Source organism: Amphiura filiformis, unplaced genomic scaffold (assembly GCF_039555335.1).
Source record: "Amphiura filiformis unplaced genomic scaffold, Afil_fr2py scaffold_95, whole genome shotgun sequence".
In the NCBI taxonomy this organism is placed as follows: Eukaryota; Metazoa; Echinodermata; class Ophiuroidea; order Amphilepidida; family Amphiuridae; genus Amphiura; species Amphiura filiformis.
In genome coordinates this window covers 6,233-32,982 of record NW_027305559.1, presented here as the reverse complement: position 1 = coordinate 32,982, position 26,750 = coordinate 6,233, and the positions used below count along the sequence as shown (strand labels likewise).

The window sequence follows — 26,750 nt, the reverse complement described above, 5'->3', positions numbered from 1 at the left end:
CTTATTTTCATCATTAATGTTCTGGAGTGTCTTTCCTAGTAGGCCTAAACAGAGCAAGTCCATCCCTACCCACTACTTACCACATACTTATCCCTACCTGTACCCCACTCCGTACCCACCCTACGTCCTAAACCATGATTACTTCAACCAGCTACGCCTGGCAGATCTGGACATAATTTTGTCCACAAGGTCCGCTATCAATGTGCGAAGAATTTTGCAAACATTATGCAAATTACCAACTTAAATCTTAGACAGGTGGCAGTACCCCCATGTCCAGCAAACACAGGAATGTATTTAAATCGTTGATTCATGTGTATTTAACATCTTTTGTATGATCACCAGCTTAGGTCAAAGGTCATAGTCACAAAAATGTCAAAAAATGTAAAGACTTGTAAACTGCTCATTTACTAAAGGAAAAAAAAAATCATCAATGAGATGAAGTTTGCAAACACATCCCTAAACAAGTGAACAACAATACTAAGGCCACCAACCTCCACAATGTAAGTCTCGATAACAATAATAAAATTAATGTTTCAATCAAAATAATTAGTGTCTTCCATTTCGACCATATTCATAAATAATTTGTGAATGATGAATTAAAATGTAAATCATAATATCACTAATATAATATATCAGCTAACATGAATTTGAACTATCATTACCATGGCGTTTTGCTTAAATAAAATAATGTTACAACCAGACAGTGGTTATGCCTAACCTAGCCCACCCTAACCTCGCACCACCCCTTATCCCATGCACCCAACACCTCCCATACCACACACTACCCTCACATACACTAATCATATCCTCACAACCCATCCCTCCCCAACATCACCCACCACACCCTATCATGCCCACTACTCCACCACGCATTCAAAACTTCTACCCCAAACGATATCCCTACCATTTACCCCACATATTATACCTCCTAACACTTCTCCACCCCCATGTCACCTGACCCCTTACCCAACCCAACACCTTTACCCCTACATACCCGTAGTAACTTCATCTGTCGTTGTCGCCCCTGTCGTTGCCTCTGTTGTCACTTCCGTCGTTACCTCTGTCATTACCTCTGTCGTCGCCGCCTCAATCGTCGTCGCCTCTGTCGTCGCCTCTATCGTCGTCTCCACCTGCTCGGTCGTTACCTGGGAAACTGTATGAAAAAAAAATCGTTGGTAAATTATAAAGCAATCAAGTTCACGAAGCACAAGTATTGCCCGTCTTCATGACCACCGCTTTCAAGACGTTTTTTTTTCAATCCTAGATTGAGCAATGCTTCATCTTTATTTGTTTTTCATTATTCATTTTTTATTATTCATTATACATTATTCATTTATTTTCATGCATTTTTTGTCCTCCTACTCGTTCATATACCCTTGTAGGCATTGCTTTTTATCTTATCAATCATTCACTTCATATTTCTTTGCAATTCGGCACCCTTTCTTAGCTTTTCTTTTATCCAACACATGCCATCCAACATAGCTCGAAATACTTTAGCTAAAATACAGGTTTACATTTTACTATCTTACATTATCTTACTGTATTTCAGCCAGAGCGCGAAAGATAGAAACCCCGGGTTTTTCTGCGAACAATACAAACATCTTTTCATGACTTCAGTGACGCGACCCCGATGGCCATTAGTTCTATTCACCATGTTCATTGAAGTGAGAGAGAATTGAATAGATGCGTGTTCGTCACAACAGAAATTAACACAATAGAAATTAGTATCTCAAGATTGCGTTACCAATCTTTAGAAATAAGAAACTGAAGAAACCCACTTTTACTAGACGCTCCAACACCCTGCCCAAGTGTTGTAGGAACCACTTGATCATTCTCTTTATTCACTTCATATTTCAATTCTACCTAATTCACCATGTTTAATACACACCCAGGGGGGGGCAGCCAAGATTTACTGAATTTTGACGTCGTCATTGGTTTTACACGTAAACACAAAAATGTCTCAAATAATTCCAAAAGTGTATGCATGTTATCAAGCACTATTTTATCAGTCTAAATCCGTTGAGGTTCGACAATGAACCTCATTGTAAGTACTGTTTTTTTGAATTTTTTTGTATGAATAACGCACGATATGTTACAATATTATACTGAAAATTTCGCCCATGTGTACCAATGCGATTACGTGGTGAAATGGTTAAGACTCTCGCCTCCCACGCAGAGGGTCCCGAGATCGATTCCATTCTCCGCCAATGAGTAAAAATTTTCTTCTTTTTTCTTTGAATCTAAAAATTATTTATTTTCATGTGAAAATGTATACATTGCACTGGGAAATATATTTTGTGCATTTTTTTTTTTTTATGTTGACAATAGAGCTAAAAACGCATCTTTGCTCGGGAAAAAATAATTGCGTCCAACGTGCAGGCAGTGTTGCCGTCATATTGTCTGTTTTGTTTACGCTTTTGGCTGTTGCCACATTGAATAATGTCGTCCACCATCGTCTGTACACACCTATGACGTCGCGCTATTGTTTTACCGCTCCATTATTTTCCACCAATGGCCCTCCGATCCCAATAACACGCCATTCGTAAATGCCTTTCTCTTTTCTCTGAAAAGCAAACACTTTTCAGGGGAAAAGTACTGGCATTTACGAATGTAGTATTAATAACAAGTGCACTTTCGAAAAGCAAGTATTTGCGAAAAGTGCAGTTTATTGTTATCATCACTTCATTCATGTAAAACAATGATACGAAAAACAACAAGACAATGATTTTGATTAATACATTATTAAGGAAGCGGGTTGCCACATTTGCACAGTATTGTTGTGGGACCTAACATCAGATATCGAATTTCATGCTGAATACGAGGAATGTCTTTCTGATATCAAATAATTTTGTGAAATTCGCGATACTACAAATTTTATTGCAAATTATTAAAATTTCATATTTTTGAAATTTAACAGTCCTCGAAGTAAACTTTATAAATCTAATGACATGTATGAAGTTTGGAATTACATCATTTATATAGCTGGGATGAAAAGCCGACCATCAATTGACAATTTTGACCTTTCATATTGAACATAAACATTTTTTTTTTCCAAAAAGACCTACATTTTTTAGTGTTTTGAGCTATTATCTTCAATAATGAAGGTCAAAATTTTCACATGATGGACGTATGCTGTTCACCCAAACCTCATACTCTTTTTAAGTGCATATCGTTAGATTTATACAATTTACTTTGAGGACTGTTAAATTTCAAAATTTAATTAAATATTTTAATATTTTGCCATAAAATGTGTATTATATCGCGAATTAAAAAATCAAAATTATTTGATATCAGAAGGACATTCCTCTTATTCAAATGCAATTCGATGTGTCTGATGTGCTCTCAGATCCCACAAAAATACGTGAAAACGTCGCTATCCGAGCCCTTAAACATAAATTTACAATGCAATCTGTGAAAAGCAAGGCAAGATCAAAACGGGCAGGTTCAACTGTTGGCCAAGTTATACTTATTATGCAGGAGGTGTTTTTACCCTCACTTTGGAAAATGCTTATTTTAGGCTTCATTTGGTATTATTTGGGACATTTCTTTCCACGCTCAATTTAGGTTAAAACATGTTACTGTTTTTCATAAAATTTTTCTTCTTTATATTTGCATACGTTTTCAGTGGTTTAGGCCCTACATATAATTTGTTATTTGGGCAACATTGCTATAATACATAATACACATTCTACATTTTGTATCAATGCATTTAGGCCTATGCATCTGTTTATTTTTTAATTGTTTGCTTTTGGGCATGTTTAATAATGATAACAGCCACAGTAGGCCTATTTTTTTTTAATTCGTATTGCATTTTCTGTATGATTTTTATTTGTCTTTCGTACATTTTTTGTTTCAGCTGACGGTATTTTGGCATGCTTGAATCATAACTTCTAATCAGTAGGCCTATCCGATAATTAAATATTATAATGTTACGGATACTCCATGGGGCTGGAAGTTTAGGTCGAAGCTTTTATTTCGCGCCGAAATTGTCTTTTTGTTTGGGGGGGGGGGGGTTGTTGGTGGTTTTTTTGTTGTCCTCATGGACATGAAGGTAAAATGGTTTGTAATACATATAATAGTGCCAACCCAGTTGTTGTAACTACAAATTTCGAACGTTTGAGGACTATTAAACTCTAAACACTAACAATGTTTAAAATTTAAACATGGTGTTTAAAAAAACGTTGTATCGTTAGTGTTTATAACACTTTGATGTGTTTAAGTTTAAACTTTAGAGTGCGATTATTTGAAAATGGAAAGTGTTAGGTTTTATTTTGGATTTGTAATAATGTAGGGTCTGAAAATACCAGTAATTTCTTGAAAATGTGGATACTAACTATTTTCAGTTTTTAATAAACACATTGGCGTGTTTAAAAAGGGTTACAGAAACCTAAACATTTTTATTTTCAGTGTATACTTAAAATTATGGACCTTATACTTTCGACGCTCAATTAAGTTAAACAAGTTGAATGTTTATTATAACATATTTTTAGTATTTGAATATTTACATTCGGTTTTTTTCTGTTCTTTTTCTATTAAACTTTGTTTAGTTTTTCTTTTTTTTTTTCTTCTCTGTATTTTTTATGCGTTTTCAGTCGATTAGACCCTACGTATAATTTGTTATTTGTGAAACATTGCTACATATACATTCTGTATCAATGCATTTAGGCCTATAAATTTGTTTATTTAATAGTTTGATTTGCACATGTTTACTGGTGATAAAAGTCACAGTATGTCTATTTTTTGTTTAATTTTGATATGTCTTTAATACATCTGATGTTTCATCTGATGGTATTTTGGTGATGCTTGGATATTTATTTACATCGATCAGTAGGCCTATCCGATAAATGTTAGGGACGCTCCATTTGATTTCGGGAGGGGGACTGGAAGTTGAGGTCAGGGCTTTTATTTCGCGGCGAGGGCTGCGAAGTTTTTTCATTTTTGTTTTTTGTTTTGTTTTTGCCGCCGAAGTTTAGTGACATGTAGGCCTGACATGTAGGCCTATGTAAAATGGGTTGTAATAAGGCCAACCAAATAAAACAAATAAAAGTTTGCACATCCACATTTACAATTCTCGTACCTTTCTTCGGCTAATCGTAGAATCATGCCTGACTCCCTTCGAAAGAAATGCTGCGGATCAACGATATATATCCTCTCAATGATTCCATCACCAACTTAATTATCCAAATCCAACGAAGATAAAAAATAATGTCCATAACTGCATGGTTGATCCAAAATCGAACACTCGATTCACAGAGAAGAGTATCATTGCTCAGATATGTAATGCAGGTCAAGCTTTATTGAGGTACCCTGCTGTAATGACCCGCAATTGAACCTTTCATATGAACATATGACCACTTTGCCAATTTTCCTTATTATGCAAAATAGAGACCTAAACGCAACTTACTTCAATAGTTAATACATTAGAAGTGGGCATAAAGAACTAATTGTTGGTCTAATCACTTGAATGATTTTACAAATCTACGTTTATTCAATTCATGTAACAAACATTTTAAATCAGTCTTTATAATTCAAGAAGGTGGTTACGGATGATTTGAACTAAACACCTGGATCGTGATGGGTAATTCTACAGAAATTTTGCATAAAGCTGACTAGTCAATGTATTTTTCAATCGCACCTGCAAAACCATTGTTATTATTACGGTATCAATCAGCAATTGATCAATTTGTAAATGAGCAGCCTATTTCTATAACACTCCATTCGTGGAAAATAATGGAGCGATAAAACAATAGCGCGACGTCATAGGTGTGTATTAAGTCGGTTAATCGGCCGCGGATTAGAACGTGAGTGGATAAGAATGGCTTTGGGCCTTCGGTCCACGGCCATTCTTATCCACTCACGTTCTAATCATTTAGACATTTTGATGTGTTAAGTTTAGTTTATCAATTTTCTCACCATATGAGGGGAATAAGGTTTTTACATCAGGTTACAAATGCTACATTTTGATGCAAACCTGATCAAAATCGGACATCTGGTTAACAAGTTATGAGCAATTTATCAAAGTCTAAAAACAATATATAATAACAGAATTTGAACACTGTTTTTGCCAATATATCTCAAAACAATATTAGCGACATCCCGACTCATTCCCTTGAACATGTCACATATATTGAAACTGTATCCTCCATAACCTTGGTATAGTAGACCATTATTATAAGACCTCGTTAAAAATATGTTCGACCTGGGTATTGATTCACATTTAGAGTTCCCAAGTGAACATGTTTTTGCATCATTGCTACACTTGTAATATAATCACGTGTTGACAAGGGCAGCAGCGTTTGCTGAAATATACACAAGTAAGTGCATTTTATGGACCATATACAACAAACCTTGTTTGCTGAGTTTACACTACCGATCCTGATGATTTTGTTAAAATTTGGGGCTTCACTTTTATAGCATCATTTGGGTTTATTCCATTGTCTTATTATATAAGACTGCAAGGTCTTCTGTACTCGTTATTAGGAAAGAGGATTCGACGGGACACAACATTAGAACAAATTATTTGCTTTCATTGAATGCGCAATTCGGTTATAAAAATGTGTTATCTCTGTGCATGTACAAAATATAGTAAGAAATTAAAATAGGTATTGATATCAGCGCCATAATAATTACATAATGTTACCCAATGTCCATTATCTTATTTCATCAGTCCCTTTGTAATAAAATCGGAACATACACATCAACACATAATAATTACTGCATTGAATAAGGTGCCCGATTTAATTTAGAATAAAATATTGCAAACACATAATGTTGGAAGGTTTGGATTCTGATAGGCATATCTGTGGGCAGAGCTGATTACCGTTTGCGGAGTAAGAATATAATATCCTGAAGTTCTGGTAAGAATTGACAAATTACAAGTAACGCCACTAAGATTACTTGTCGTACAAATGTAGCAACTTGTTGAATTGTGTACAAAAGAATTTCATATCAATACAAAATATTTTATTATTTTAATACAAGCCATTTTAAAAAGAAAGACAACTATGAGTCTATTTTCTAACAAAGTCATATAGGAATAATGTCCATTGCTGTATAGATGAGTTGACCTCAATGTTTATCAACAGAGGCAAGGGACTGGTATACCGATATGCTTAAGTGAACCCCATGCAACCACTACACTGTTCAATGGCCTTATTGTGATGTGGGGGGAGTTTTAAAAACACGAGCCCTGAACAAAATATGGTTTCGCCAGGCATTTACGTCATAAGTCAACTCATCTATAATGATATATAAAATGACCCACCAGTTTACACTACACACGTTGGGTGATAGTGAAGATATATTATCGAGACGAGATAAAATAGTTGAACCGCCATTGGTTACTATTTCATAACCATTTAATTTATGTACTATCTCATCGCTTAAAATCCAACTTTGCGTTACGCGCTGCTATCGTATTTGCCAAATCTATATTTCTACAATACACAATGGCACTGATTAAAAGCAAAATTAATTGCAAAGTATTCCAAAAAACCACACCAATCTCCTGTCCTCCCATATATGGCACCTACTGGTTCCGAAGACATTATATTCATTTCTCCTAATACGGGAGCTGCCACCCATCCCTTAAGATTTTCAGGTATTGAACGGTTAATGCCGCTAACAACCCCGTCTATTAGTGCTGTTAAAATATCCGAAAATGTAATTATTTTGCCTTTCCTGTTTGTTAGTTTGTTATCATTAATCATTTCAACTTGAATATCCGATTTCATGACTTGCAAAACATACTGGGAGCATGATGAATTGTTATCGCCAATCTGCTTCAAGTTTAGTATAAAGATCACTGTTGTCATGCATCCTAAAATGACATATGACGTAATTGCAAGCTTTAACCATCCTTCGGTCATAATAAATACTATAAAACTTAATCATTTTTAAATCTAACAGCAGTTATGAATAAAAACCACACTAGCATGGCGGCGTTTTCCGAACCTTATAGCGATAATGCAATGGTTCAGATAATTAACAGGAAACGAAAAGTAAATACTGAAAAAGTAGCAAATTCAACGACCACTAAAAAACATCTCCGGAACAATATCAGAATATTCCTAAAAATTGCCGCTTGCACCAACGTATATCAACTACTGCAAGTCAATGTAGATTTTATCATAAAGTAGATGCCGAAAAATCCTTTCCTAATGTTGGTGTGTTTATGACATTTCATTTTAGCAATTGAATTATCTAAAGCCATCTGCGATATTTCCAATATTCACGACACCAAAAGCTAGGTTTTTAGAGAAGCACACGGCGATTAGGCTATCACACAGTTCACAGGAATTATAAAATCATTCTGAGGGAAGTACATCAAGATGTAAGATTTTAATACTAGATTGAGTAGATTGGCTCTAGAAGACCTTCAATTGCAAACATTATCTGATGAAGATATATACCAGGGCCGCATTTTTAAAGCCGATTTTACGCGGCACTGTTTCAATATTTGACTGATCATAAAGTCAGATGCCGATAAAAGGTCCTTAAAAAGTTCCTAATGTTGGGTGTTTATGACATTTCATTTTAGCAACCTACTGAATACCTGAGTGAAAGAAGGACCTAACTCCACCAGTAAAAAAAAAGAAAAAAAAAAACACAAACATTTTGTTGCCAGCAACCAGTTCTTCCTTGTTCCTTTCCTTGTGTGTAAAATAAAGAAGGGCCCAAAATCCACTCTCTAAATAGTAGTAATTTTAAATCATGGTTTGCATGGAAGTAGGGGCCAACTCCATGGAGGATTTTCTTAATATCTCAAAACAGTTGGGCTCTTCTTCCACTTAGGAATTCAATTAAAAAATAGGATAAATAACAGGTTGATATTTTTGAGATTCTAAAATACGTAGTTTCATAAAATATCATCATGTGGCAATGATCCTTGCCCAGAGTATCGTCTTCCGAGGCGCAACAAACACCACTTATTTCCATCAAAATGTAAATGTACAAATGACAGTATCAAATGTCAAGGCTGAAAGATGTTTTGTAAAAACTGTGTTAATTCGTATTCTTAATCATAAATTCTTGATGGGGTCTTTTTACACATTTTGGCAATCAGATTTATAATACACTAGGAACCGTCATAGATGAGTGGTATGAGGTCATTCAACTATGGTAGAAATAGCACATAATGAAACTGAGCTGACATACTCCTTTAATTATGGCTATATCTGCATTGTATAATGTCTGAAGTAATAACTAACTTGTACTTACCATTCATTGTGTGGATGCTGACAAGGCTACTATAATCCTCCAAACCAGTCACTGTGAGATTCACTAATGACATACTCCTTTAATTATGGCTATATCTACATTCTATAATGTCTGAAGTAATAACTAACTTGTACTTACCATTCATTGTGTGGATGCTGACAAAGCTACTAGGCCTACAACCCTGAAACCTGTCACTGTGAGATTCACTAATGACATACTCCTTTAATTATGGCTATATCTGCATTGTATAATGTCTGAAGTAATAACTAAATTGTACTTACCATTCAATGTGTGGATACTGACAAAGCTACTACAACCCTCTAAACCAGTCACTGTGAGATTCACTAATGACATACTCCTTACTTACCATTCATTGTGTGGATGCTTTTTGAAGTTGGTGCAATCCTGCAATCCAGTAATGCTGAGGGGATTAATGCACCACCATTCTTGGGTATGGCCTTGATGCCATTGTCCCCCTCCACAAAGATGATATAGTCACCAAGCAGCGTGACATCGAGTAACTGTCCAGCCGTACTGAATATCTCATCCTGGACAGTAGTGTCCAGGTTGTATCTTACAATGCGGCCAACAGCAGATGACGACCAGGATCCCGCAAAAAGTATCCTATCTGTAATAATAATATTTAATAATAATTAATAATAATATTAATAATAATAATAATAATAATAATAATAATAATAATAATAATAATAATAATAATAATAATAATAATAATAATGATAATGATAAAAATAACAAATACTGGTAATTATGCACAAATCTTAACTTTCATGTGCAAATTATGATTCAAAATTAATGTTTTGTACTCATAGAAAATCACCACTCAAATGTTAACCGATGCTGAATGCTAACTTCGATATCTACTGATAACATTGCCTGCTGATTACATATTTCCTATTATAACAAATTAGTATTTTAAAGTTTTTAATATCAAGTCGACAGTTTTGTTATTACTGTAGCGGGGGTTCGAAATTGTCACAAATGGTCATAAAAGGGAGAAGACAAATCATGTCTGATACCCGTTAATCGATGTCCTAGTCCGTGATGGCGCACTTTACGACTGAGAATATCGGCGATTGCGCAATTGGCCAGTAATTGAGCATTGTTATGGTGGAAAATTTTGAAGAGTTTCGGAAAGACATTTTTGTGCATTACGAGAGAGAAATCGAGGTTGAAACGGGAGGTTTCCAGTTTCATCCTTCCTTGATCCAACTTCAAATTCATACTTTTGGGACCTCGTTTCAACTTCAAATTCTTCATTCAGACTTTGAAGTACAGTATACCGTTTTAATTTGGAGTCAACCCATTACAACTTCAATTTAGATTCCTAGAGCAAGAGAAATTGTAGAGTTTCAATGTCTTCATTCAACTTGATTGGGCATTCCATTCGGCCGGTTTCATTCTTCCAAATTCGAAGATCTTGAGCATGAGCATTAATTAGTTCGACCGGGTTGCATTCAAATCTCGAAGTCTAGTTCCATCCAGGCTTCATTCTGGGCTAGTGGTAAAAGTTTCATTCAAAATGAAGTGAATTGAGATTCAGGCCCAAATTGTGGCGAGATGATTGTCTTAAGATTTTATAGGAAGCAAGGCAGAGTAAGATATTGGTAAGAAGTAATGATTATCAGCTATGTATGAACCATGTTAACTACGTTGAAGTACTATAAAGAAATAAAGCAGTATTTATAGAGGAATACCTTAGTATCGTCACCGTGTCCCCTTTCCAGTGGTCCATCACAACTCCTCAGTGCTCCGCCAGATTCTGGCTCTGGCCAACCCACCCCTAAAACCATTTGCTAGCCACATAACATCAGCTCGGTCCCGTTACAATTACCAATATTGGAAGTAAAACTATCAACTAGCAGCCATGACAGCTGTCAATTACAATAACTGATCTGTAGTGATTTGAATCTTGATGTAGGGTCCAGGCCCATATGCCGGGGTGGGAGAATGGAGGGTGGTGGTGGTGCAGGGGCTGCCGTAAAATATATAAAGTCCTAAAAATCCCCATTTGCAAGCGTAACGACCCAGTAAACACAAAACGTTTTTAACATCATTCACAAAAGGTTAGAAAAGGTTGCCAGAAAACATTAAAATGTCGGGTTATATAAGGGATATAAAGGCTATCAAACGTTTTCACAACATTCAGTTCGAGCCATTTTTGTTGTTGAAAGCAATGATATAAATAGTGTAAAAATGATGCACCAAATTGGTTTCAATTGGCCCTTTTTTGCAAATTTTCACAACTTCTGAGGGTACTTGAACATCCCCCTCAAATACTCCCCCTGCGTATGGTTAAACAACTGGCTATTTTCGCTTCTGTATTAGACACCCGTATGTTTTAAGCAATAACTAAATAATTAGGCCTATAGTAATATGTAGTAAATTGTAACTTTTCTAACTTTTTGTACACAATAATAGTGTCAAAATCGCCCACCAAATGGCTTCAATTAGGCCTTCATTTTGCAAACTTTATAAAGCAATCATTTATACCAAAAGAGTGAAAACTTGTCCACGAATGGCTTCAATTGGGCCGCCATTTCAAACATTTTCGGCTTTTTTTCAAACTAAAATTTTACACAATAATACGTCGGCCGTATCACATACTGACGTATTTGCAAAATACGCATTTCAAGAAAATCAAACTTGAAAATCTAGCGATTTTCATTTGCTGCATTATCTTGATTCAAATATTATTGTCGATTAAAACTAGGTTAACAGTAGTGCAAATATACCATATTTACAATATAATTCACTTATCACTATCAGAGCATAACTTATTCTGCAAAATAATCAATATTAAATAAGATACGTCACTATGTGAAAAGGACTAATGTCAATTTCGCCGTTCAAATAACAAATACGTCGCGTAAATACGCCAGTATGTGAAACAGTTGCGCAAATACGTTAGTATATGGAAAGGACAAAACAGCATTTTTGCCTGTTCAATGACAGAGTCGCGCAAATACGTAGCGCAGATACGTCAGTATGTGAAACGGCAAATTTTTCAAATTGCAGATACGATATACTGGGCTTGCGCAGTATAGGTGATCGGCAAATACGTCGTTATGTGATGCAGACATTTAAATTAATTAATATCTTACTAATTACGCCACTTTGAGGCATGGTTATTGGTGAATATATAGAGTAGAACATAACAAACTAATATACCAATTTTCTCAAAAATGTTAAAAATTTCGAATATGTCAGTATGTGATACGGCCGAGTGCCAAAATGGTCCACCAAATAAGGTCTTCATTTTGCACAAGTTTCTCACTTCTGAGGGGACACATCCCCCTCAGACACCCGCCTGCGTCGCGCAAGCGCACCGGGAAGGCAGCTTCGCGGCAATATTGTAATTCAAAAAACAAACCTAATTTGCGCCCCCGGTCTACGAATTCCTGGATACGCGCCTGATAAACCCCATGTAACCTAAACACTTGCTTACAGACTAAAGCTTCCAGCTATGATTATAAACCCCATGTAACATAAACACTTGCTTACAGACTAAAACTTCCAGCTATGATTATAAAGCCCATGTAGCATAAACACTTGCTTACAGAATGTAGCTTGGAAATAAAATCCCAAATGATACCTAGAATTGGTTTTCACATAAACACATTTTTAAATATCACAACATTCGTTGGGCCCCCTTTTCATGGGACACCTCACCCCACCACCCACTATTACCCAACCCCCCTACCTATTTATTCCACCACCCTACCAACCACCACCCTTAGTACTCCACCACCCACTCGGTCTCCATCATATTTCACCCTACCCCACCACCACCTTACTCCCCACCCTACCCCATCATCCACTATTACCCAAACACCATACCCCAATCACCCTACCTATTACACTTATCCCACCACCCACTATTAAAACCATCACCCTACCCCATTACCTCTCCACCCTACCACCCTTACTTCACCATCCACTATTACCCCTGCACCATACTCCGTAGTCACCCTACCTACGCCACCACCAACTATTTTCCTCAATGCCCTACACCCACCAGCCTGCCATTACCTCACCATCCTACACCACCATCACCCTACACCCACCACATACCCCATCACCCACTAATACCCTACCACCTATTGCCTGACCACCATACCCTACCCCTACTATTAGAACAATACCCACTATTACCCGATCATCCATTCAACAAACTTACCCCCACCACCCCAAAACCACCATCTATTACCCCACAACCCAACAACACAGTATTAACCACTACTTTATCACATAGTCACCCTATCCATCACTCTTTCTCACCACACAGTATTACTCCACCACATAGTCACCCTATCCGTCACTCTTACACACCACCCACTATTACCCCACCACTTTATCACATAGTCACCCTAACCACCACTCTTACCCACCACACAGTATTTCCCCACCACTTCATCCCATAGTCACCCTAACCACCACTCTTACCCAACAACACACTATTACCCCACCACTTTATCACATAGTCACCCTATCCACCACTCTTACCCACCATACAGTATTTCCCCACCACTTTATCACATAGTCACCCTATCCATCACTCTTACACACCACCCACTATTACCCCCCCCCCACTTTATCACATAGTCACCCTATCCATCACTCTTACCCAACCACACACTATTACCCCACCACTTTATCACATAGTCACCCTATCCATCACTCTTACCCACCACCCACAATTACCCTATCACTTTATCACATAGTCACCCTATCCATTACTCTTACCCACCACCCACTATTACCCTATCACTTTATCACATAGTCACCCTATCCATCACTCTTACACACCACCCACTATTACCCCACCACTTTATCACATAGTCACCCCTATCCATCACTCTTACCCACCCCCACTATTACCCTATCCCTTTATCACATAGTCACCCTATCCATCACTCTTACCCAACCACACACTATTACCCCACCACTTTATCACATAGTCACTCTATCCATCACTCTTACCCACCACCCACTATTACCCTATCACTTTATCACATAGTCACCCTATCCATCACTCTTACCCAACCACACACTATTACCCCACCACTTTATCACATAGTCACCCTATCCATCACTCTTACCCACCACCCACTATTACCCTATCATTTTATCACATAGTCACCCTATCCATCACTCTTACCCACCACACAGTATTACCCCACCACTTTATCACATAGTCACCCTATCCACCACTCTTACCCACCGCCCACTATTACCCTATCACTTTATCACATAGTCACCCTATCCATCACTCTTACACACCACCCACTATTACCCCACCACTTTATCACATAGTCACCCTATCCATCACCCTTACCCACCACACAGTATTACCCCACCACTTTATCACATAGTCACCCTATCCACCACTCTTACCCACCACCCACTATTACCCCACCACTTTATCACATAGTCACCCTATCCACCACTCTTACCCAACCACATACTATTACCCCACCACTTTATCACATAGTCACCCTATCCATCACCCTTACCCACCACACAGTATTACCCCACCACTTTATCACATAGTCACCCTATCCACCACTCTTACCCACCACACAGTATTACCCCACCACTTTATAACATAGTCACCCTATCCACAACTCTTACCCACCACCCACTATTACCCTATCACTTTATCACATAGTCACCCTATCCATCACTCTTACCCACACCCACCACCTTACCCATCCATCACTCTTACCCACCACCCACTATTACCCCACCACTTTATCACATAGTCACCCTATCCATCACCCTTACCCACCACACAGTATTACCCCACCACTTTATCACATAGTCACCCTATCCACCACTCTTACCTACCACCCACTATTACCCCACCACTTTATCACATAGTCACCCTATCCATCACCCTTACCCACCACACAGTATTACCCCACCACTTTATCACATAGTCACCCTATCCACCACTCTTACCCACCACCCACTATTACCTATCACTTTATCACATAGTCACCCTATCCATCACTCTTACACACCACCCACTATTACCCACCACTTTATCACATAGTTAACCTATCCACCACTCTTACCCACCACCCACTATTACCCCACCACTTTATCACATAGTCACCCTATCCACCTCTCTTACACACCACCCACTATTACCCACCACTTTATCACATAGTCACCCTATCCATCGCTCTTACCCACCACCCACTATTACCGTATCACTTTATCACATAGTCACCCTATCCATCACTCTTACCCACCACACAGTATTACCCCACCACTTTATCACATAGTCACCCTATCCACCACTCTTACCCAACCATACACTATTACCCCACCACTTTATCCCATAGTCACCCTATCCATCACTCTTACCCACCACCCACTATTACCCTATCACTTTATCACATAGTCACCCTATCCACCACTCTTACACACCACCCACTATTACCCCACCACTTTATCACATAGTCATCATATCCATCACTCTTACCCACCACCCACTATTACCCTATCACTTTATCACATAGTCACCCTATCCACCACTCTTACCCAACCACACAGTATTACCCTACCACTTTATCACAGTCACCTATCCACCACTCTTACCAAGCGAAGATTTTGACACCATTTTCATCAAGATCGGAGCACGTTTAAATTTTTTACCCTTTAGAGGTCAATGCTTGACCTTTGACCTTTTTGGTAATAACTCTAGAACGGCACATCCTAATCCTAGATAGGTAAAACTATACATTTTCAGAATCCATATAACCAGAGGGATACATTAGTAATGTTTTCGACACAATTTGATGAAGTTTGAAATTTGACCCCATGTTAAGTTTAATGACCTTTCCCCCACCCATGGGACAATATTTTATTTTGGGAACGACAAAATTTGTGTACTAGGGACGTTAAGGATTACGAAGAAATAGGTTAGAAAATACATCATCTGGGTACATGGGAACAATAGCTGAGAACCCCACTACAGAGTGAACTGATCAAGTTCTATAAGACAAGGACACTTTAGCTCACTTTCTAGCATGTATTAAAGTGTATTGTACTGTATTCAACCTAATTTAGTACCCTGGGCACAGCTCGCAGTTTTGGACCTCACGATCCGAGCGAACTGATCAAGTTTTATGTGAGAAGGACACTTTCTATCATGTAAGTGTACTGTATTCGACCTAATTAGTACCATGGGCACTTAAGGTTGGTCTTAACCTAAGTCCTTTTTTTTATCTCAGGAGAAATTGGATATTTTACACAAATATGTTCTCTTACTACATATCATGGATTATGGATAGTGGTAATATGGGGTATATGTAGTAGTATATATAGTAGTATAGCCATGTCTCCTACTAGAGCTATTCTCTTACTATGTTTGTAGTTAATGAAGCCATAGACCAATGTGCTCAAAACTCACTCAGCAGCAATGGGCCAGTTGAAATCCATATTATCTCCCACTTTTGTACACTTTTTATCGTCCTTTTGAAGGGAAAAATCACATGGCCCAAGACAGCTGGATGAAACGGAGGGCCGGGGGGGGGGTGGCTGGGGTCACATGACAAATTTTTGGGTGGGTGTGCTCCTCCGGAATTTGGAGGTGGTGGTATTTGAGAGTTTTTGACAGCGTGCGCGTAAAGGGAGGAGTTGTTTAATTTGGAGATGCTTACAATCAAAATCAAGGGTCTTTCTTGATATTTTGGCTGGAAATTGCCTGAAAATATATTAAACAGAAATGTGCCAAATGAGTAATTTAGGGGTCTTTAGAGCTAAAATTGTCCAAATCAAAGCTCTTTTGGTGCTTGGTATTGGTAAAATTCAGGGGTCTTTCGGAGGCAGGCATATTTCCATGGAGCATACCTGTATAGTCATTTGTGTTGATTAAACTCCCCCAAACGTTACTCACACTTTTGTAAAACGTGTGCAGCAAGTGTATTATATACGACCATGAGTTGTAAAAACGGTAGGAATCTGGATATTTGCATAATGCGGGTTTTTTTTTGCTGTCAACTTTCGCTTCTATAATAAAAAGCAATTTTAAGCATGAAAAATAATAATTTTATTGTAACATTTCCATACTAAAACTGTAAAATTATTTCTTTTTCATAAAATGTTAGCTTTTGCTGTCAGTTATGTCACCTTAAATTTTGAGCTGACCAGCTGTGGTAAAGCAAACAAACTTGGAATTTCCTACCAGTGCCAATGACGCCAATGGTCAGTTGGTCATTCGATACAATAATTTGATGTACTATGTATAACCGTCCTGGACGCCATGTATGTACATGTACTGTATTTTGAACATCGCATACGTGTTCGACTAATATTTTCATCGTGAAAATTAAACATCAGTTCAGATGTTTAGTTTAATAAAGTACAATACCATTGTGTAAAAACAGAATTTCGAAAATATTGAGGGCGTCCTCCTCAGCAAAAGTTACGATGTGGCTTTAAGTTGACATAAATGTTTGGGTCAAAATAATGCCATTTTTATGATTTTACTTTTACTAAATAATATGTGTACTTTTATACACTTTAGAGCAACAATTTAGCAGTTATGAGGCTAAAACGTTGTCCATAATTCTGTGATTAAGACCAACTTTTAGGGGTACTACACCTGCCCAATTTGTGCCTATTTTTACATTTTCTCAAAATTATAATGCATTGGTGACAAGTAAGATATGTATATTATAGGGGCATGGACTACAACTACTGCACTGGAAATTTTATTTCAGCACAGACAACAGTTGTGGAGTTACAGTCAAAAATGAGGGGAAACCAATATTTGATCAATAAATCAATAACTACTTGCCTTGAGTGGCTGAATTTTCAGTGCAGTAGTTGCAGTCTTTGCCCTATAATTCTTATCTTACCTGTCATCAATGCGCTATAATTTTTGAGAAAAATGCAAAAAATAACACACAATAATTGGTTAGGGTAGTACCTCTAAGTAAGTCATCAGAAGGGCACGTAATAATAATTACCATATAAGTGAAACTGGATATTTTCATGTCATAGTTCTTGAAAAGTTCTTGCAATGCTGCCAATGGAACAAAATAATTAATCTCCCAACTCCCTCCAGTACCAATACATTGTTCGGTTTAAATTGGCGAAGACGCATAGCATCATGAGTTAAGCAACTGGATGATAATAACTTGAAGTTAAACATGGACAAGACCCAAGTTCATTGTATTTGGCTCGCCACACAATATCAATCTCGTCTCCTCTTCACTTCATCTTATGGTTGGCGATACTGTTATTAAACCTGCCACTTCAGTTCGTAACCTTGGCGTTAAACTTGCTTGAGTCAGGTGCTTCCTAGATACAGACTCATGCCATCACATCATCCGTGCACTCATATAGTTATCTCGCCTCGACTACGGTAACTCTCTCCTTGCTGGCACCACCAACATCAATTTATCCAAACTGCAGCGTATTCAAAATACATCAAGGACTTACATTGGTTGCCCATCAGGGAGCGTGTCAATTTCAAGATCCTCACCATCATAATCAATGTGTCAATGACATAGCTCCTCTCTACCTTCAATCTGGAATTCATTCTTACACAACATCTAGTCATTTACGTTTTTCCATGGATACAACACGGCTCTCCATTCCTCTCACAAACAAATTAGCTGGTGATAACGCCTTCACTTCCTTTGGTCCTCGAATTTGGAACAACCTCCCATGCAACATCAGGGAGGCCCAAACACTGGCCAGCTTCAAAAAGCTTTTAAAACCCCATCTTTTTCAAATTTGATTCCATTTCTTGTCATTGCCATTTCTTTCTTTGTTTTGTCTCATTGGATTGCGCCTAGAGCTAAAATTGTATAGGCGCAATAAAAATCTATGTATGTACAGGGCATGCAGGGTGTAGCAATAAAATTTATACAATTGCATTTTGACTTCTCAGGAAACAAGAAATGACTTTAAAAAAGACAATGCCTCAAGAGATTCCAGCGGGCACCATTTGTTATTAGCTTATAAGAGATACTTGAAATGCTAGCTTTAAGCCATCTTGCAATGGTAATAATTCTGATGTATTTAATGCAGGAATACCTAGACTCGCTTGCCAGTCTCGTGTACGGCGTTTGTACACCGAGTCTAGCTTATGCCATTTTGTGTGTCAATGGGATTTACACACTTAAGGATACGATACATGATTTACCGACAAGTGACTCATTTCGGAATGCGATCATGAATTTTGAAGAAAAAAGTTTCCACAGGCTTCGTTGGGACTCGAACCAGCGATTCTAAACTTCCTTCGATTACGCGTCTAGCGCTTTACCGCTCGGCCCCGTTGGCAGTTGAGAGGATGAGTGTAATGATAAATCTCATAATGCCTTCTTTAGCCTTTTGTTTACTAAAAAAGACGTGTTTTGTAAAGATAGATTAGCCGTTTCATGCATAAATAGCACGAACGTTTGGGAAAGGTTTCAAACAAATAATAAAGACACTGATGTGATGATGAAATTGCGTAAGTCGGGAATTATCTGCTTCGCAATGTTTTGTTTTGGTTTTAGGAATTTGACCTTAAAATTTACAACTTCATAACATTATCATTCGAAATCAACAAAATATATTTCAACAGTATATAGCCTCATTCTTTCTTTAGAATGTTTTGTACATGTATGTGAAATAGCTTCAACAATGGTTCGCTGCATAATGGTAAAAATAGCCTTGACCTGAAAAAGGGCGAGAGGTACCATATTTACGGATTCAGCCTAAATTTAAAATTGATATAAAACGTTTGTTTTTGATCGATTACAAAAATTAATTTTTGTCGTATAAAGAAATTGTGTCTGGCGTTATATACACCACAGTTTTTATTCCTTTGACTTCTTCAAATAATTTTTTTAATGATAGAGTGAATCCCCTGACCCTCTATAATTACGCACAAAAGATCGAGTCCCCTTAACGTTTTCCTGTCACCAGGACCAAAAAAAATAATAGAAAGGCTACTTGGAAATTTGATGATCATACCTAGCATGGAGGACAGGCCTAGGCAAAAAAACCTTTTTTCTAATAATTTCTCCGCAAGGGTCATTTATGTCGACAAATTGTTCGCAAATCCACAGCAGGGTTGCAAATATACCATATGTCACTCGGAGTGCGACAATTTGTAAAGATAAATTTATCACAGGTGCAATTTCTATTAATTTGGCCATTCGTCTGCATATTACCAAAAATAATGCATTTTGGGCCACCGTTTCTCCCATGAACGTCATTTATGTTGACAAATTGTTCGCAAATCCACAGCAAGGTTACAAATAACCATACGTCACTCGGAGTGCGGCAATGTGTACAGATAAATTTATCACAGGTATTTTCTATTAATTTGACCATTCGTCTGCATATTACCAAATATAACTCATTTTGGGCCACCGTTTCTCCGCGAACGTCATTTATGTCGACAAATTGTTCGCAAATCCACCGGTTAGTTTTAAGGATATAATACACAAGTCGAGTCGAGACAAAGCGAGTCACGTAATTTCGAGTCATGAGTATCGAACAATTTTTTACATTTCGCTTTGTTTATTAAAATACTACTTTAAATATACTAGGCCTATGTGTATAGTGTACTATTTAAATTACTTCAAGTTATTAACCACCTTGCTTGATTTATATTTTATAATATATAGCTTATTGGTCTGGGTATAATACAACATTAATGCATTATAGTTCTCTCATGTCAATGCATGTATTAATCTTGAGCATTTCTTGAGTGATAACTATGTAACCCCATGAAATACTGCCCTCTATAACAAAAAGTTCTCCCAAGTGACCAGGTCCAGGTCACACCCACCTACACTACTAGCCAGCACTGTGCCACATACCATCATAGAAAGAGGACCAAACCAAAACCCTCATGGACAGTCATCTTCTTTTATTTACCCACACTGGATTTGATAACTTGGATATTCGTATCATTTAAGATCATTACCCACGTTGGACTTGATAAATTGGATATTCGTATGCAGATATATATCATGCAGATATATCCATGTATTCGTCAACTCAGACTGTGATTTTAAGATCATCCTACTATTTGTTTCTCCTTCTGTGACACTCCTTGGATCGCACCATCTATTGGCTCTTTAGAGGTGGTTTCACTGCTTATTTTCTGGTACTTTTATTATTCATAATGATCATGTCATGGTTTAAATTTTTGTCTAAATAATATTTCAATCACCCTTGAAATATATTCTGATTTGTTAGTTCTGATATTTCTTGGCATTGGTATTTGATTAATACCATTATCATTTTGCTATTAAAAAGCTAATTATTGATTATACCAAATGACTCGGATCGCATTTGCACAGCGTTCATTACGTTGAATTAATGATTTTATGTATTTATTGTTTTGGAAATTCAATCTCAGTAAAGTTTAAGTTGTTTTAGATTTTATACTTTAACTTTACAAGAAGGCCTTTAAAATATCAATGTGAGCTCAATCTACCAACTTGATTACTTGAACAACTGTATTTATTATAATTGTCATAGTAACCCATGATTTTCAAGATGATCTTACACTTGACCTGACCTCAATTGAACTTTTTATGTAATGTTAGCAAAATATACCATGTCCTGGTCAATACCAAACAATGCCTGATAAACATTAGTTTTCTATAAGTTAAAGAATGTGCCAATTTGGGCGTGCTCAACACAACAACACCATATAAAAGTATAGTAAAGTGCTTGGTCATGTTATTAGGTGTATTTTAGCACCCAAACTAGGTGTGTCAAGAGAATTTCTTTTGAAACTTATTCAAGCATAATTCAACAAAACCATTGAAGTGACAAGTGTTGTTGCAAATTATCACCCAAAAGTTATTTAGCATGCACCCAAAACTTCCTCATATATGCACATGGACATTCTATTGTCAGAGGCACAAAGCCTAAATACCTCTCCTTTTATTGATGATGATTTTATCTAAACATTGGCTGCAGATAGTTCTAAAGATGTTATTTTACTTAAGGAATAAGATTTGCATATTATCCTTCCCTGTACAACTCTATGTAGAGATTTATTTTATTATCATTTAATATGAGAAGGAAGTGCCATGTATATTATGTTAAACTAGGCGGTTACCCGTATTTGGCGGTTCTCGGCTGTAGCGATTACCTGGCTGATGGTGAATGTACTCACCAACGTTTATGCCCATAGGACAGTATTTACTAATTTGACCTCAGATGACCCCTTGTGACCTTCCAAAATTTGGCTCTAAATGTTGACTGTACCCACCACGTTTCATGCCCATACGACAGTTTTAGTAAGTTGACCTTAGATGACCCCAAAATGACCGTCCAAAACTTTGACTCTAAAAGTTGACTGTACCCACCAAGTTTCATGCCCATGCGACATTTTTTACGAATTTGACCTCAGATGACCCCTGGGTGACCCGGATGACCCCAAAATGACCGTCCAAAACGTTGACTCTAAAAGTTGACTGTTTCATGCCCATACGACAGTTTTTACTAATTTGACCTCAGATGACCCCTGGATGACCTCGGGTGATCTTGGCCCACTAACTGAAACAAACTTGTCTGAGGTATGAGAACGTGCAACCCCTAGTCTCCGAGAAAATAGGCGGAAAACAGTTTTTACTAATTTGACCTCAGATGACCCCGGGTGACCTTGACCCACTAACCAATACAAACTTGTTCCATCTTAGGTCAAGATGCACCTACCCACCAAGTTGCATGCCCATATGACAGTTTTACTAATTTGACCCTAGATGACCTCTGGTGACCTTGACCCACTAACCAATACAAACTTGTTCTGTCCCGGGTCAAGACGCACCCACCCGTCAAGTTTGAGGAACGTGCGACCCCCAGTCTCTGAGAAAAACAGTTTTTACTAATTTGACCCCTGGATGACCTTGGGTGACCTTGACCCACTAACAAATACAAACTTGATCTGTATGGGGTCAAGATGCACCCACCCACCAAGTTTGAGGAACGTGCGACCCCTAGTCTCCGAGAAAATAGGCGGACAGACAGACAGACAGAGGCACAGAGTCACAGACAGAGTCACAGACTACCAGTATTATTATATAGATATTTCTTCATGTAGCATCAAATAGGCCTTTGGATTCAAACTACTTTAAATGAACTTGCCACAAACATTCAGATATTAATTATTAAATTTGAGATTACACATACAGATGTAAGTATTAATATTAAACTATAATCTAGTCAACTGGACTTACTATTTTTGAGTGGGAAATTTTCACGTCCAATCCTGAACGCATCATCAGCCCTACTGATGTTGTGGCGGCAAAAGTTCATTGACCTGTGAAACGGATGTTGTAGTATCACAGGTCACCACCTTTGAGTTCAACCTGAGAGGTATCTTCCTGATCGCTGAACTGTAGGCCCCGGTCAAGTTGTGACGTAGGCCGCCTCCCCTGTTAAGTGAAGGCTCCTCTCGTTTCACGTAAATCGCTTCTTTGACCCCTCTCTCAAACCATCTGCTTTCTCTGTCCAAGATTTTCACATCCTTGTTATCAAAAGAATGCTTTGTAATGTCCAAATGCGTATAGACAGCGGAGTCACCGCAACCAGTGCTGGCTCGTCTATGCTGGTACATGCGTTTAGCAAGCGTTTGTTTAGTCTCCCCTATGTACAGCTCTTCGCATCCACTGTCTTGACACTGAATCGCGTAAACGATGTTGCTTTGCTTGTCTTTAGGTTGTTTATCCTTGGGGTGGACTAGCGCTTGACGTAAAGTGTTCTTGGGTTTGAAAGATACCGGTACCCCTTTATCACGAAAAATCCGACGGAGTTTCTCTGAAAGTCCGGAGATGTAGGGATAGTGATGTTCCTACCGCGAGTCACCTCACCGTCATCCTGAGTCTTACGTGTGGGAGCGGTTTCGTCGGTAGATTTGGTCTGAGCGAGTGCTTTGTGAAAGGTCCAATTACGGTAACCGCAAAGGTTCAGTGCTTTTTGTAGATGTTCCCGTTCCTGTTCCTTCGCGTCCTCACTAGAGGGAATAGTGTTCGCTCTATGAAATAAAGTGCGTATTACACCCAGTTTGTGTACCAATGGGTGGTGTGATTCAAACAACAGATACTGATCTGTGTGCGTGTCCTTGCGGTATACCGATGTTTCTAGGCTGCCATCGCTTTGCACTGTAACCAAACAGTCTAGAAACGCAAGTTTGTTGTCTTTCAGTTCTTCCTGCGTGAACTTGATATGTTCATTGACATTGTTGATATTATCGTAGAAAGGGGCTAGTTGATCTTTACGTAGCTTCACCCAAGTGTCATCAACATAACGATACCAGTGCGAATGGGGGTACCAGCATACGATGTAAGGGCCAACTGTTCAAACTGTTCCATAAACAAGTTTACGACAATCGGTGATACTGGTGATCCCATTGCGCAACCATGGCGTTGTCTGTAGAACTTGCCATCGTAGACAAAGTAGGTCGTATTCAGACATAATTCAAGAACTTCACAAACTTGATCCGGACTGAGGTCTGTGCGCTCCTTTAGGGTATTATCCTTCCTTAAGAATTCGCGAACACAGTTCACCGCTTCCTTAGGTGGTACGCATGTAAACAACGCTGAAACGTCATACGAAGTTATGGTCTCGTTGTCATCCAAATGAATGTCACAAACTTTGTTAACAAAATCCTGGGAGTTGACAATGTGATGTTTGGATTTCCCAACCAGCGGTCCAATAATATAAGCGATGTGTTTTGCTACATTATAAGTCACCGAGTCCACGCAGCTAACTATAGGTCTCAACGGAGCATGCGGTTTATGGATCTTTGGCAGACCGTAGAACTTGGGTATCGACTCGCCCGGGTACAATTTGTGATACAAGTTGCGATCAATAACCTCAGATTTTTCAAGGTTTTGGAGACAGTCTATCACTTTCTTACGATATCCACTAGTGGGGTCACGCTTTAGTGGCTCGTAAGTCTTGGTATCATTTAGCAATGCACACACCTTGCTATGATATTCAGTCTTATCTAACACAACAGTGCACCTACCCTTGTCCGCTGGTAAAATAGTGATGTCATTATCTCCACTAAGGGTTTTGATAGCTTCTCGTTGCTGTTTGTTCAAATTCGAGTTCGGAGTCTTCGCGTTAACAAGGCAAGATGACACTTTTGACCTTAAATCCTCCGCGTCCGATGTGCACAAGTTGTTGTGTTTAATAGCAGATTCAGTAGCAGTGATCAAATCAACATGCGGTATCCGATTAGGTGCCACAGAAAAGTTCAATCCTCTTGCTAAAACATCCCTTTCGGTCTCAGTCAAAGGACGACTAGATAAATTCTTAACCTATAGATACCTCTCAGGTTGAACTCAAAGGTGGTGACCTGTGATACTACAACATCCGTTTCACAGGTCAATGAACTTTTGCCGCCACAACATCAGTAGGGCTGATGATGCGTTCAGGATTGGACGTGAAAATTTCCCACTCATAAATAGTAAGTCCAGTTGACTAGATTATAGTTTAATATTAATATTAATTGATAGCGCCCTCGTTGACGATTGGCTGCATGTCACTTTCGCTCTGTAAATGTTTCATCAAATTTGATATTTTAAAGACATTTTGTGTATTTTTCGACAATATAGGACTTGCGTGAGTACATTTTATTATGGATAGCAGAACTTGATTGAATTTTTGGAAACAGCAATTGTGCTATTTTGTCTTATTTAATCTCAACGATCAGCGTTATCTCTATGTATTATACTAATGCAGAATTTGGAAGCAATTTTCTAACATAGTGCATTGACAGTTTATTGTACTTTAACTTTTTTCACACTATGCCTCCACGAATATACAGTGAGGACATCCTACTTAATCTGAACAAAAGGTGTGATCAACAACATTGTTATAATATTGAACCATCTGTCTGGACATCGTTGAGCAACCTCGGTATTGCCAGAAAACAAGACGAGGTTGCCGTGGACGAAAGGGGAAAGGACGCAAAATCGAAGTTCATATCACGCCCAAGACATTTGATTTGAAACCACCGCCTTCGCGGCGGCGCTATCTTGTTAAATTACCTGCAGCCCCAGTCGGAGCTGGACAGAAACCAAAAAAGACAAAATCATTGCCTAAAGCCTGCCTCGGATCATGGAATGCGCGTTCAATTAAAAAGAAAACGGCGTCTATTGCTGACTTTATAATTGATCAGAAACTTGATGTTCTAGCCATTACTGAATCATGGCTAGATGGAGACGATCGTGACGAAGTTCCTCTTGCAGATATTATCAACACTCTGCCCCATTTCGCCATTCACCATGCTCCTCGTGTAAACCGCAGAGGCGGCGGCGTCTGTTTGATCGTTCATAGGGATTCAATGTTAGACTCAATGACATTCGTATGTTCCAGTCATTCGAATATCTCGATGTACTGTTGTCAAATGGATCCTCATCAATCAGGTTGGTCATCATCTACCGCCCACCACCATCAAAAGAAAACAAACTTACAGTGAAAATGTTCATGACAGAGTTTTCCCAGCTTTTGGAAACTTTGACCAT

General features: G+C 38.2%; 1 protein-coding gene across 1 annotated transcript; it reads right to left on the bottom strand.

Annotated features, from left to right (window-relative positions):
- Positions 1-1,086: 1,086 nt before the first annotated feature.
- LOC140144899 (uncharacterized) lies at positions 1,087-26,750 on the bottom strand. Its single transcript, XM_072166699.1, is given in 5 exon segments — positions 1,087-1,145; positions 9,587-9,847; positions 24,087-24,539; positions 24,542-25,541; positions 26,700-26,750. Coding segments are annotated over 5 exon segments (1,824 nt in total).